Genomic DNA, 15,183 nt, shown 5'->3' on the forward strand with positions numbered 1-15,183 from the left:
TTCTGTGAAGTCAGCGCCTGCTTAATGCACCTAGCCCTTAGTCCCTATTCATATCTGCATTTGGGTTTTCATTTTTAACAGATCCGTAGGGCTTCAAAAACGGATGCTAAAGTGAAACAAACAGAAACCTGACATAACTAACACTAACTGAGGCAAAGCGAGAGCGCCAAAAACCCCATTGAAATCAATTAGGAAAGTAAACTGAATTTTTTTTCTCATTTTTCCACCCCTATGATGGAACAGTAGAACAGAAACCATGAACGCAGATGTGAACAAAGTCTTATTATCCACATTCCTTGAGGCTGTACACAGTGCAGCTTCTGCAGAACCTCTTTACCAGGTGAACATGCAGCTGAATGGCCAACAGTATCTCGAGCATTTTGCTGTCATAATGCAGAGGCAGCAGTATCTTATGTCCACTTTCACTCAATCACATGCTGCGTAGAAATGTCTGTAAGAAATCGCCATGTAGGTGATGTGAAAGCAGAAAGACATCACAATTTCTATGTGCGGCGTTATCAACTGTATGCTATCCCCTTAGTGGGGGGGTAGTATTGGGTGCATTGACCGAATGGCATCTATGTAGTTGATTTGTAGAGTAAGGTCCGTTACAAAGACCACAGTAATTGCATGCATAATCTAATGACCCTCTAGTTGTCTGGTTAATAATAAATCACACAGGCAGCCTTATCTTCCCCGTGTATGGAATAACAATAAATCCCACAGAGCAAACAAGAGTACAGTATGTTGTCATAGAGAACTGGCAGGTCTCACTCCAGGGACTCATCTCTACACGTCATCTGTTTATACTGTGGTTATGCTTCAACCCTGGAAGATGTAGAGTCTCATCATCCGTGCTGCCTCTCAGCATCCATAGTATTCCTATCTGATGTCTGAAATATGGGTGCTTAGGGTTATTGGGATTTATGTATCCATTGTTTGGCTATAGTTGTTAATTAGAGCTTCCTGGTGGTCTTCTTCGTGGTCCTGGAATGTACTGCGTGTGGATATCTTCTGAGAGGGGTATTTGGTGGGGTTGGCATGGTCAGTGTGTTGACCTAAGGTATTGCAGATGTGCTTCCTTCCTTCAACATGTTCTCGTTATGCTCTAACCCCTAACCCCCCCCCCCCCCCAGCTCTCTATTAAATAGACTTGGAAATGTCTGGCCCCAACACACCTCTTTACTAACAAATAGAAAATGTACAAAACAATTTTCATGCTAAATAATTGTCATAATCAACAAAACCATCATAGTCCATCAATAAACAAATAAACCGCCAGATAGCAGATCAAGAACTGTCAAAGTGGAGGAGGTCAAGACTGGTTGTCTATCCCACAATACCCAAATTATAAGCCCACAGTTGCGCCACATCCAAGTCAGGAAATAGCAACCTGGGGGATGTCTTAGGAACTACCTGGTTCATTTTGAACCAATACCCTAGGATGATCCCAGTGGGAACAACATCATCCACTCATCAGATTACTTATTACAGAGGGGTGACCATACCTCTCATGGCCCTCCAAACACCTTACAGAGTACCATTCATAACCTCCTTCCCAAACCTACTGTAACAGTGTCATTTGGAACCCTCACACTGCCATCTAGGGATCTCTCACAATCAGAATGGGCAGGGTACTTTCTGGTCCAGACTGAAGATCTCCTCCATCTGTCTCGTCTGTACGAAACTGTTGACAAAACTAGGGTGAGGAGAATCCCTGAGCAGTTTAGACAGGCGCGTATGCGGGAAATTAATGGTACCTAGATTAAGGAATGGACAGAACACAGATCTGAACTGAACATTTAGAACATCCCTGACTGGACCCGTCTTGAAGCAGAGCACCCGTCCTGAAAAAGATAACCTTACTGCTTGAATGAGGCAAGGTCTGAAGATAAAGAGGAACTGGACCTGGAACTATGTAAGGACTGGATGTAGAACACTAACAACTGACAGTAAAAACTGACAACAGACAGGTATGCTGAAAGTCCCAACAGGGGCCAGAATACAAAGCGCATAACCGCTCAATAAGGAGGAGCCAGTTTATATATCATATTAAAGTAGTGACTGGCTGACTAGGTTGTCAAACAACCCTGCCAGCCAATCAGCTAAACAACTCAAATAAGGTTACTGATTAGCATCACAAGCGAGTCCTTCAGCTAAAGAGTAGCAAGGAGATGTTTAACCCTTTATGACCAGGACACGCTGAAATGTGTGCGCCGCTAGGCACATCACACGATTGAGAGGATTGACATGGCACATGGGAAAACTCAGCGCCACTGACGCCGTGGCACAAGGTATTCCATAAGTACTCCCTGTCTTGAACCTTTCCCACCAATCGGGTCAAAACAACTTTTCTTGAAGCCCACTTATCAAAATTGTAACCCCATAACTCCTATCCCAACCCCTAGAATCCCTGGCATGTTGGGCCTTTTGTATGTTGCTCCCATTTTGGCCCTCACTATTATTTAAGAGTGAGGGAGATAATAACGGGAGAAGACAAAACAGGTGGAGGTGTTGGGGGACATCAGTTTGTATGTTATAGTATTGTTGAAAGATTTAATAATTAGCTGTTATAGTTGAGGTGTAATGATAGAGTCTGATTTTCCATTCAAGCATAGTGTTTATTATCATTATTGTATAGTGGAATCTATGCAATTTGATGGTAGGGATTTTGCTGTTGACTTCAATGGTAAAGTGTGCATTAAAAATCCACGTAAGGCTCTGTTCACATCTGGGTTTATGTTTTTAACTGATCCATCTACAATTCTATAAATGAAACCAAAAATGGATGGCAAACTGAAAGAAACGGAAACTAAGGTTTCTGTTTATTTGATGGATCAGTCCAAAAACGGAAAACATTAGCCTCCGTTTGTATCTGCTGTAATGGATATGGTTTTTTGTGTGAATAAGGGCATTTTCAGATGAACGTGCTTTTTTCCCCAAAACGAAACCTCTGAATTAAATAGAATTTCAGTGGTTTCGTTTTCACTAGCTCTTTTCTTGACTGTTAATTGTACAGCCAAGAAAATATAAAACCTGTCCCATCTTCCCCGCTCGTAGTGAATAGAGATGAGCAAGCTTACTCGCTAAGGCAAACTACTCGAACGAGTAGTGCCTTATGCGAGTACCTGCCCGCTCGTCTCAAAAGATTTGGGTGCCGGCAGGGGAGACTGGTGAGTTGCGGCAGTGAGCAGGGAGGAGCGGCAGAGGGGGGGGGGGAGAGAGTGAGAGAGAGATCTCCCCTCCGTTCCTCCCTGCTCTCCCCCGCCGGCACCTGAATCTTTAGAGACGAGCGGGCAGATACTTGCATAAGGCACTACGCGCTCGAGTAGTTTGCCTTAGTGAGTACGCTCGCTCATCTCTAGTAGTGAATACAGCTCAGAACAAATAATGAAAGCAAACAGAAGGTTTTCCAGTTGCACCCATGTTCCATTAACAAAAAGAAAAACTGAAGGCTACTTTCAGTCAAGTTTCAGATTTTCTTTTACGGAAAAAAGTGCTGCAGCCTATTGTTTCTATGAGAAAAAACGGTAAACTTTCTGATGGCACAAACTGAGCCAAACATAGAGCCCTAAAAATCACACTGAGATCAATGGGAAATGAAATGGAAACGTTAGTTTCTGTTTTTTATTTGCTATAATGGAACAAAAGAATGGAAACATAGTATGTGAGGCCAAAAAAAGACACATGTATGTCCAGTTCAGCCTATTATCTCCCAATGTTGATCCAGAGGAAGGCAACCCAAAATGCTAATATGAATATAGCCTACAAAGAGTTTACAGACACTGCCTTCCTTTGATATGATCAGACACAAGTAAAATGTTGCATAACATAAGCTGAAAAAAATTGTAGTATGGATGCAGCATTAAATTCTATATGCAAATATATATGTGTTCAGAATTGGACCATTAATATTGGTGGCCGCTAACCTGGGAGTTGTCATTTTAAAACAGTTAGAGAGCCACAGATTACCGTTAGGCCCATTCATCCAGCAGTGTTTGGAATGCCTTCCCCTTCGCTGGCTTTTCAAATTCTGCGCTAGAGCGCAGGAGTTTGAAAAGAATAGCGGGAAGATAGGTGCCGCCCAATATTCCCCACATGATGTATTCACTAGAAGTCCATGCACACTGACATATATAACCTGTCCATGTATTTCATGAACAGCACACAGACCAATTAGGCCTATTATAGCCCATTAGCCTAGTCAGATTGGTGTTTTTTTTTTATATTGACTGATGGTTCATTGGAAAAGAAATCACAGTATGTCCTATTCTGATCCGTATCATGGACCAGAACCAGGCTGCAATGTCCTCTGCCTGGTTGCAGATGCAGATGTTGGAGGAGAAATTTTAGTGGGTTCGGATGAGATGAACTGCTCAAAGTTTGAGTTTGTGCTGAACCAAACTTTTTGCAAAGTTTTACTTGAAACAGGGTTCGACTGTTTCAGTTCTTTCAGCGCTAACCAGGCGCTTACGTCTTTGTTCATAATTCAAACTTTGTTCAAACAGTTGCTCCAATGATACTAAACTAGACTAAGGAACGATGATCATGTATGTGTCAGTCATTGCGTGGGTTTTAGTATTCTGCATGTAGAATGAATGCCAACGCTTATTTGTGACTCAGTGAACTTCTGAGCAATAGTCCCGCATGACCAATAGTATTAACTGCAGATAAACTATGGAGTCAGTTTACATGATAAATTGGTCCCCAAGAGCCCTTTTACACCGGACGACCTGTCAGGCGCAGATGCCCAGCAGTTTGTCCCAGCAATAATTGTTCCTGCGCTTTTACACAGGAATGAGCATCGCTGGTGAATGGAGGCGCGGGGGCTGGAGAACGTTCTGACTACTCACCTCCATTCACAATAAACAGTGGTTCATAGATGAATGATGGCCTGTTTACACAGGCTAATCCGTCAGAAACTGCATGCAGAAACTGACCAACGAATGAAAAGCAAAGAAAATCTAATTTGTCATTCAGTTGGGGCATGCATTTCAACTGAACGTTAATTAGAGATGAGCGAGCGTACTCGGAAAAGCACTACTCGCTCGAGTAATTTGCTTTATCCGAGTATCGCTGTGCTCTGGTCTGAAGATTTGGGTGCCGCTGCGGCTGACAGGTGAGTCGCAGCGGGGAGCAGGGGAGAGCGGGCGGGAGAGAGGGAGAGAAAGATCTTACCTCCGTTCCTCCCCGCTCTCCCCTGCAGCTCCCCGCTCCGTGCCGGCACCCGAATCTTCAGGGACGAGCACAGCGATACTCGGATAAAGCAAATTACTCGAGCGAGTAGTGCTTTTCCGAGTACGCTCGCTCATCTCTAACGATAATCGTTCAGATTTCACTGGATGCAGAAATCTGAGTGATTTATTGGCCCGTGTAAAAGGACCCTTAGACCAATGGGGACCCACAGATTAACTATGCTGGAAGTGTCAGTGAGACCTGTCTCACATACAGTACTACTGTCTTTTTTACATGGCAACTTCTCTAATGCAATTGAATCCAGTGGATCCCATTCCGGTTACATGAGATTTGACAATTGACGACTGAAAAATTGATCTTGAAATCTTTAGCTCATTTTTCAGAGTTTTTCTTGGCTAGGATGAGAGAATATCATCACATATTTCCAACAGACTTGTGCCATGCATTTGCCACCCTCCTCTCCAACTAAAGACCTGGAACTTGTTCCCTTTCAATGACCCCTGGCTCAATTCACCCAACCCCTTATTAACTAACAGTATAGTTCATCTGGAGAGGGGAGGGGTTGTTCACTATCCAATAGCAAGAGGGAATGAGACCAAACAAGGCTGGGCCCTTTCACTCTAAGGGCCCCAAAGAAGTTGCATGATCTGCCTCTATGCTATTTAGAGTCTTGCAACTGCAGCCAGAGAGTCATAGAGCAAGGTGAGCTAAGCAGATGGATATAGTGTATAGTTCTGTTGGAAAAAAATCAGTGTAACCCGTAAAGGGAACCTTTCATCATCATTTAAAGGCCACCTGTCATCATCATGTAAAGGGAACCTGTAATCATCATTTAAAGGGAACCTGTCATCATCCTGTAAAGGGAACCTATCATCATGTAAAGGGAATCTGTCATCATCGTATAAAGGGAACCTGTTATCATTATTTAAAGGGAACCTGTCATCATCATGTAAAGGGAACCTGTAATCATCATTTAAAGGGAACCTGTCATCATCCTGTAAAGGGAACCTATCATCATGTAAAGGGAATCTGTCATCATCGTATAAAGGGAACCTGTTATCATTATTTAAAGGGAACCTGTCGTCAACATGTAAAGGGAACCTGTCATCATCATTTAAAGGAAACCTATCATCATCATTTAAAGGGAACCTGTCATCATTATGTAGAGGGAACATATCATCATTATATAAAGGCAACCTATCATCATTATGTAAAGGGAATCTGTAATCATCATTTAAAGGGAACCTGTCATCATCATTTAAAGGGAACCTGTCATCATTATATAAAGGCAACCTGTCATCATCATATAAAGGCAAACTGTCGTCATTATATAAAGGGAACCTGTCATCATCATGTAAAGGCAACCTGTCATCATTATATAAAGGGAATCTGTCATCATCATGTAAAGGCAACCTGTCATCAGGTTCATGGTGTCCGAAACACTGGCAGCTAGAACCTGGGACAGTTATGTACATTGCGGGCATGTATGTCCTATTCTGAAATGCTGTGGTGCTTCAAAAGAAACAAACTTTGAGGATGCATTCCGAACGGTGCTCTGAGTCATGGGAATAGCGATGCTCTGACCTCTGGCCGCTCAGATCATCTACAGTGACAACTCTCTTGCTGTTTGTGTTTAGCAATCTGTGCTGGCAGAGGCCAAAGTGCCGCCATCTCCAAGACTCTCAGCTCTGCTCGCAATGGATACTCAAAGTATGGTTCTTCTGAAGCGGCTTAGCATTTCAGAATAAGTCATAAATACCAGCAATGTACATACCCGCTGCAGGTTCATACTGTCCGTGGTTCAGACAGCATAAACCTGGTGACAGATTCCAATTTAACCCTTTAACTAATACATATTTAGTGTATTTTCAGTTTTTCTTTTTTGTCACCTTTGCTTCTTAAGACCTATAACTTTAAGCTTTTTTTCAACCAATATAGCCATATGAAGGATTTTTTCTCCTAGGACGAGTTGTATGTTTTTAATGTTACTATTTACTATATCATATAATGTACTAGAAAACTAATTGGGGTGAAGTGGAAAGAGAATGTAATTGCGCCATATTTCTTGGAGGTGGTGGTTGCCTTGCAGCAATCATGATGCAGTAAAAGTGGCATGTTAAATTTATTCTATAGGCCGTGACAAATCCATCTGAAGCTGTCACCAAAAACTGCAACCCAAGATGCCAGAGGGAAAGAGACGGGTATAAAATGTAACTTTTACAATATCTGTTCAAAATGTGACGCCACCAAAAAAAAATTCAGAGTTCTGGTATGTGCCCTAAAGTCTCCAGTCATTCAGGTGGAAATTATAAGAACACTAATCAAACCCAATTATGGAACGGAACAGATATGAACTTCTATGCACAAGATTTGGAAAGCAGAGCAAAAAACAAGGCAGCATATTGAACTTGGTATAGTAAAGTACAGTCGCACCATCTCAGAAGGTTGCCGCAAGGTGTGCCAGCCAAATGATTGTCTGTATGGGTCTCGGTAGCAGACAGTAAGTAAAGGTGGGAAGTTATGAAAGTTTGGAGAAGGTACGTATTAGAGATGAGCGAGTAGTGCCTTAATCGAGTACCTGCCCGATCGTCTCTAAAGATTCGGCTGCCTGCGGGGAGCAGTGGGGAAGAGCGGGGAGGAACAGAGGGGAGATCTCTCTCTCCCTCTCTGGCCCCGCTCACCGCCACAACTCACCTCTCACCCGCGCCCGCAGCCGAATCTTTAGAGACGAGCGGGCAGGTACTCAAATAAGGCACTACTCGCTCGAGTAGTCTGCCTTAGCGAGTATGCTCGCTCATCTCTAGTACTTATCCTTATTAAGCCCCAATATCCCTTTTTACAGGGGCTGAAAGTACCAATCAAAAAGAGTGGTCCTCGTTTAAATGGACGCCACCTAGTCCAAAATAGTCTGCATTGATGATCTCTAATACGATGGTTTGTCCCCAATGTAATTTCATCATTGTGTGTGGCACATCTCCTATTTACAGTGCTGAATTTTTTGGCAGTACAAAGGATCCAATCAGCCAAAAGATGAGCGTTTGCTAGTTTATGGATAGAGTCACACAGGCTGATGATCAGGATAACAAATTTTCTTGCTCAATCAGCCTGTGTAAAAGAATATTAAGGGCGGATTGCGCGATTCCACACCATTTAAGTGGATGATGTTTCTAAAATCTCCTTCACTTGGAGCAGAAAATTTCTGCACTGAATCTGCAGAAGGCCTATTTATGCTGCGGCAGATTTAAATCCGCGGCAGATCCACAAAAAAAACTGCGTAAAGATACGCACTATTTAGGTGCAGATTTTGCCACTGCGGACTTATTGCATATTTACTTCAGGTTTGTCGCTGCGGAAAACCCACAGCAAATATGCTGTGCAAGAAGGCTACCTAAATGTTGGGCTATCACTTCCTAAAATCACACAGAGCCCATGCCATGACAAGGATGACCCTGACCAGAACCCTGAGCACTCAGTCACACGGGCATTTTGACGCACAAATTTTTGAACGCATAACTGATGATTTAAAATCCTCGCCTGCTGAATGGGCTGCCTCTGATTGGCTAAGCACTGTGACCAATCAGAGGCAGCTCTCAGCTCTTAAATGACAGCTGAGAGCTGCCTCTGATTGGTCCCTGCGCTCAGCCAATCAGAGGCAGCACTCAGCCATTCATGAATTCAATGAATTCAACCTATAATTTTCGCCATAGTTGTTTTTCCATATGTAAAACTCGCACATGTGACCGCTGCTATTGAAAAGCATTGGTTCTATCTAGTGCAAATTTTTGGACGTGCAGAAAAACGCATGTTAAAAATGCTCGTGTAACTGAGCCCTCACACAACAAAGCTCTATATTGCCCCTAAGCCCAAAAGCCTTACCAACAAGTTTCTGCCCATAATGTCATAGAGTCATCAGAAGACCATTATCACAAAGGGTTAAAAATTCTTAAATATTGGGCACTAAATGTTTAAGCAGTATGTTACATAGTGTCTTGTGGCTGTGAGCAGTGTGTGTGTGCGTAACATTGTGCTTACCGGGCGCTCTGTGGGGGTTGTCCTCGTCAGGATAGGGGATCTGTGTTTGGTGATTTTAGGGAGTGATAGCCCAATACTTAAGACAAACTAGGGACTGATACCCTTTCCTAACTTTCAAATCTTTGCTCTCTTAAGGCTCCTTGACATGAGCATATTTGCACACAAGTTTATGCACACAATATTCAGAGAATAGAACCCGTTGATGTCAGTAGGTTCATACACCAGTGTGAGCAAAAAGTACAGTAAAATGCCCGCAACATGTGCAAAAAAGCGCAAATACGCGGTCATGGGGATCTGAACAATAATTGTCAGGGTAAATGCCTGCCTGATGTAATTCGTTTGCTTATCGTTCAACATTTGGATCATGCAGTCATAAAAATCAAGCAATGATCGGACCCTATAAACAGGCAGTCGTCCATCTATGAACGACGGCCTGCTTACTATGAATGGAGGCGGGCGGCCGGAAGAGATCTCTGGCGCACTCTGCCTCCATTCACTGAGCGATCATCACTCCTGTGTGTAAGTACTGGAGCGATTATCACCAGGCTATCACTGAGCCAAAGGTGAGTATAAGCTTATTGGTTGTTTTAACCCATGGAGAGCCTGCTAATATTACTATTGCATTACTCAGACATCCCCTTTAACCCTTTGTTCAACTTCATAAGGTAAAGTACAACTTTGGCCAAATAATAAATCTATTTTGTTGTTATAGACGTCGAGCTATTTTACTTCTATCCTGTTCGCTAAGTCTGAGCAATACTTTTTGAGCAGCAGTATGTGCTTCAGAGCAGCTCTTCCTTTTGTATTTGAAAATATAGTCAGCTCTTTCGGAGACTAGAGAGAAATTCTTTGGTCACATAACCTTTATACAAGCATATTTACAAACTGTGTTCTCCTCCTTTGGCCATACCCCTTGCCTTCTATACTTACGAAGTATGGACAAGAGAAGAAAAAATGGACATGAATGGCGTATATATACAGACTGGCTACTCTTTAGAGCCAAAACAGACGGGCACATGCACTAATATGCTCGCCGCTACGAAGCGTATTAGCGCATGGACCAGTGTTTTTTTTTTTTTTTACTTTTCAAACTCTGCGCTGTTGCGAGCCAGTTTGAAAAAAAAGCAGGGCGATAGGTTCTGCCCCATCTTTTCTCACATGCAGAGGCGTAACTTGAAGCTCCTGGGCCCCAATGCAAAACCTGTAACAGGGCCCCCAACTATAATGCTTTATTCATAGTACTGGGCTTCCTATATGGAGAAGAGAGGCCTTATGTGCCCCCTAAGGCTCCTGGGCCCGGGTGCAACCGCATCCCCTGCACCCTCTATAGTTACGCCCCTGCTCACATGTAATGTTACTGCACAAGAATCCCGCTAGTGAAAACAAAACCATTGAAATGAATGGTTTCGTTTTGTCATGTTTTGCAGCCTCAAAACATGACAAAAACATGGTCAACTGAAGAAGCTCTTAACGGGAAGTGATATCACAGTATGTCTGGTCATCAAGGTAGTTTATGAATTAGTTTACAATGAGTTTTGTTGAGTTAAGATATGCAGAATAAGTTGGCACTATACAAATAACAAGTCCCTCCCCCCCCCATTCTACATCCACATCTTTCAATCACACAAACAAGCCTACATTGTAACATGCACACTTTTTCATCAATCATCCGATAGGTTTTCACGACGACAGTTTCACAAAGTGTCAAAATATAAATTTAGCAAATTCCAAACTTAATTTTCCATGAAATCATGGTGTGTCCTCGAATATATAATAGCCAATAGAAGCTCCTGAGGATAGATAGATAGATGTAGCCCCTATTTTTCAGAATGGTCATATGTGTCAAAAAAGTGAGCAAGACCTCAAAATCGCCGCATTTATCACAGTCTGGCTTGGTGCTTGTACCCTGTTGATAAATATACAGGGCATGGTGACACTATTACAGTTTTCCCTATATATACCGTAGTTGATTTTCTTTAAGGGTATGTAGTAGGTTTAGCCGCAGTCCTACATAAAACCATCTATTTGTCTGCATTTGAGTATATATAGATGTTATTAGCACCTCTTTTTCTAAGGCGATCCATATTTCATGTAGTTTACTGGTCCTTTACAAGAAAAAAGCAACCCCTCGATCATCCCCTTTTTTGTCCATAAGACTAATGTTACCATTATCTCTTCCAGAATGATGAACCCAACAGGATTCTGCTAAAGATCCAAGAGCCGATAGCAGACATGCTCATAAGCCTATATATTACAGAAGAAATAGTGGCCATGGATATCAGCTCGGACAAGTTCATCCCTAGAGAACGATGACCGTCTGATTTGTATCATATAGTGCAACCCAGATCTGCTGTGGTGTCACATTAATGAATAGTCCCACTGCTACATCAGTTATGCAGCCCACCGGTGGAACGTATGGGGTATTTCTTCTGAGCTTATATCAATTTACAATAGAAATTCGAGGTTGGAGAGCTGCTAAAGAGCTACTGCACAATGACTAATGTCCCAAGCCAACTATCACTCATTCCTTACATCACCTTCAGATGAAATACCTAGGACGTATGCAATCGTCCCCTGTATTCAGTCTCAGGGGGGCAGTGATGGTACCCATAGGACGTGAGCATTTGGCATTCACTATTCATCATGTATTACAAACCGGCTCTAAATTCTCATAGCTACGGTATCAATCTTCGCTGCTGTTCGTACTCCTATGTACAATCATGATAAGATAAGGTAGATATAAAGTTGAGCTAGCACCATATTTGCATTGAGTATACATATAAATTCATTGTCTATCCAATGGTAAGAGGAGAAGATAAGGCTTTTGGATCCATTCTTACTTGAGTTAAACATACGCAGAACAACCAGACACCAAACCCAATATTTGCACCAGATTTGGGCTGTAAACAGTCTCTGATAAAGTATATACTATGCCATTGTATTCAAAGCACAAGCTCTTGTTGCAACACCTAGTTTCAACATGGTCTGGTCTTTGATATCGCAATCTATATTACAACCGTAACCAGAATCCACAGTCCTCCGAAGCTTCGTAAAGCATCTCTGGGACAAGCCAATTAAAACTAGAAGCGAATGACAAGGACACTCGGATTGCTTGGACTATTGAGTTATAGTTTCCACAGAGTGACGTGTTGTCAATCTACAAGGGGACTGTCCGGATTTCCATTAATGCCATAAAATCAAAGGCAAAGCCGCTACGGATAGGGCAGCTCCATACTCAGGGAATATCTTTGATGTATTGTTAAGGCATACACAGACCTGGCCAATTTCCATCACAGCACAAGCACCTTCTCAGGCTTTGAGGTTTGGCCAAATAACCCTTTCAACTTGATGTTCCTCCAACCTTATGACATTGACTGTGCTGAGCACTATGGGTATGATTTGCACGCCTTGCAATAAGATTTCACACATGTATATTGGTTTAGACATCAGTCTATAAACCATAAAGATGGTAGAGTGGAGCAGAAGACAATGCATGGGCATCATCTATAGGATCCCTCATGACCAAGCCACATTTCTATGAATGAACCTGGTATAGGAGATAAACAAATGATCGCTTCCTGTCTCAGGCTCAGAGCATCATCCCTCCCTCTCTGTATATGTAGCTTGTCCATAGGTGGCGCTGTTGCATGGATCCGGTGCTGGTGACGCCTATGGAGAAGCTGGGTTATGGGAGGGCGCAGATGATGTGATTCTATAGCTCCAGTTGATTTACTCTTCTAACGTACACCGAAAGAAGCAACAAAAATCAATGTATGCCCCCTCTTGTACTATCCGCTGTGGCTGCAGTAGAAACCAGCTTGTGCCTTCACTATTGAGCCATGTCATTCTTCGCTTCCTGCCCATGAAAACACTAGGCATGGGTGACCCTGCCATGCTCAGTAGCTTCCTGGCTGATTCCAACCATTATGTAAGACCCCTGGCTATTGCTGGACATCTGCTCCTTCCAATCAAGTTGGGCCACATTCCACTTCTACATCCTGCGCTGTGTATTCATTCATATTATATCGCACCTTTAGGAACAACAGCCTACAAAAACCATGGGATCCGTGCTCACATCTCCCATACCATTTGTGGCTGCTGCAGAACCTCTTCCCAAACAATCCCGTAATAAGCTCCAGCCATGTAACCCCAAGCTCTTTCCAAGAGGTATTGCAGCAGATGTGACCTGACGGTGACACCGACATCAACACAATATAATAACAATCCCCTTTCCCTATTGTTCTCACCTTCTGCTGCCTCCTCGCCATGTCGGTGGGCTGCTTGGCATTGAAGGGGTAGGCGATACACCTCATGACAAACACATAGAGCTGCAGCTTCCTTTTTCTCTCTTCTTCCTCCTTCTGCAGCTTTTCCAGCTCTTCTTTCTCCTTCTCGCTGACCACCGATGGACTAGGGCTGGATGGTCGGACGCTGCTGCTCCGGCTGCTAGGCTGTAGCCCACCGGAGCTCTCGCTGGTCCTGCTAGGAGAGAGTCGGGCCCCTGTGCTGGGTGCCAGCACCTCCTTGCTTTCTTCTTCCACTATCTCATCCGATTCCTCCTCGCTGGAAGATGGGTCCAACATCTTGCTAGGGTTTGAACGGCGATGGGGGGGGAAGAAGAAGAGGGGCTTTAGAAAACCGTGCACCCTAATAATCCTGTGCAGGAGGCAGCAGCTCGCTCCAGATCAAGCAGGACCTGATATTGCAGCTAAGTGCAGACTAGGCATTGGCAGTGCTTACGTGTTTAACTCTCTCCTCCCCTGCACTCTTACTGGAGAAAGGAAAGCGGATAGAGACAAAATACTGCCGATGGGGGCTGTCCCATTGATAATTTGTGGCTGTAATCTGCTAATGTGCTGCAGCAGATGGTGCCTCCTGCCTGCTCTTTGTCCACAGGCCAATAAATCTTGAGGATACAGGAAGATGACCAGGGAGGAATGAGATGTGTTCTAAGAGCATGAGATCAATAGTGGATGCAGGTGCAGGACCAAAAAACGTGTAGAACCCAGAGAGCGTCTGGACTCTTCCCAGTCATGAATGGAATGACCGCATGCGAAGAAGATTTTTTTTCTGCCCCCACCAGTTGCAAACATTAGATGATATCGTCCGATGCAAATGATTGTAATTCTACCTCGATCATCTGACTCACTATGGATAATGCGATGCAAATTTAATCAGACTTGTTGGATTTTCTCCGTCGTTACTCATTGATGTTTAGGAGATGAATAATCGATGGCAGACGATGTTGTCACTTCAAGGCCATCCTTCCGGACTAGTAAGGACACGTGTGTAGGTGCATTGGCAGATTTCCGTCTATGACCAGAATTTGTAAAAAGTGGCAGCATCTATCCGGGCGTGAAGTTATCAAACAGTCTTAAAAAACATTAAAAAATTAGGGTTGCCACTCCATCAATAAACCAAAGATCCGGTCGGAATTTTACTCTAGATGCAAGTGATGACCTTTATCTTTTACCAGCCATATCAGTGGCCAGTACCTGATGTGTACACCTCCGACCGGGCAACAACCATGTCATCAAGCGCTGTAACTCACGTTGAAGCTCCGGTCAGGATGCCACTGCACTCAGAGAAGATCATCACTCCCCCCTGCATTGGGGGGGGGGGGGGGGGAATCTTCTCTGAGCACTGCAGCAGCACCACATCCTGACTGAAGCTTCAGAGAGAGTTACAGTGCTTGATGACAGGGTTGCTACCCAGTTGGAGGTTTGGAGTGGGAAGGGCACAAGTTGGGGGCATTATTATCACAGGGGCCACTAAAGTGGACATTATTACTACTGGGTCCAGTAAAGGGGGGCACTACCGTGTTTCCCCGAAAATAAGACAGTGTCTTATATTAATTTTTGTTCAAAAAGGTTTAACTTTTTTACATGTATAGCTGCCTGGACACTATTTAAATTGACTTTTTTAATTAACTGTTAGCAGTGCGTAATTTTGGAG

At 43.4% G+C, this 15,183-nt stretch overlaps 1 protein-coding gene across 7 annotated transcripts in view; it reads right to left on the bottom strand.

Annotated features, from left to right (window-relative positions):
- Positions 1–13,874, bottom strand: part of CADPS (calcium dependent secretion activator) — a 483,917-nt gene extending 470,043 nt beyond the window's left edge. For 5 of the 7 annotated variants that reach the window (XM_066596625.1, XM_066596629.1, XM_066596624.1 and 2 more), the window contains exon 1: positions 13,476–13,862. In XM_066596625.1, coding sequence (XP_066452722.1) covers positions 13,476–13,811 — 336 coding nt within the window. In that variant the 5' untranslated portion in view covers positions 13,812–13,862. Of the gene's footprint in view, positions 1–13,475 lie in introns of all 7 variants that reach the window. The other 2 variants (XM_066596628.1, XM_066596623.1) reach the window with 2 other exon arrangements.
- Positions 13,875–15,183: the final 1,309 nt, after the last annotated feature.

The sequence above is a fragment of the Eleutherodactylus coqui genome, chromosome 3 (genome assembly GCF_035609145.1).
Source record: "Eleutherodactylus coqui strain aEleCoq1 chromosome 3, aEleCoq1.hap1, whole genome shotgun sequence".
Lineage (NCBI taxonomy): Eukaryota > Metazoa > Chordata > Amphibia > Anura > Eleutherodactylidae > Eleutherodactylus > Eleutherodactylus coqui.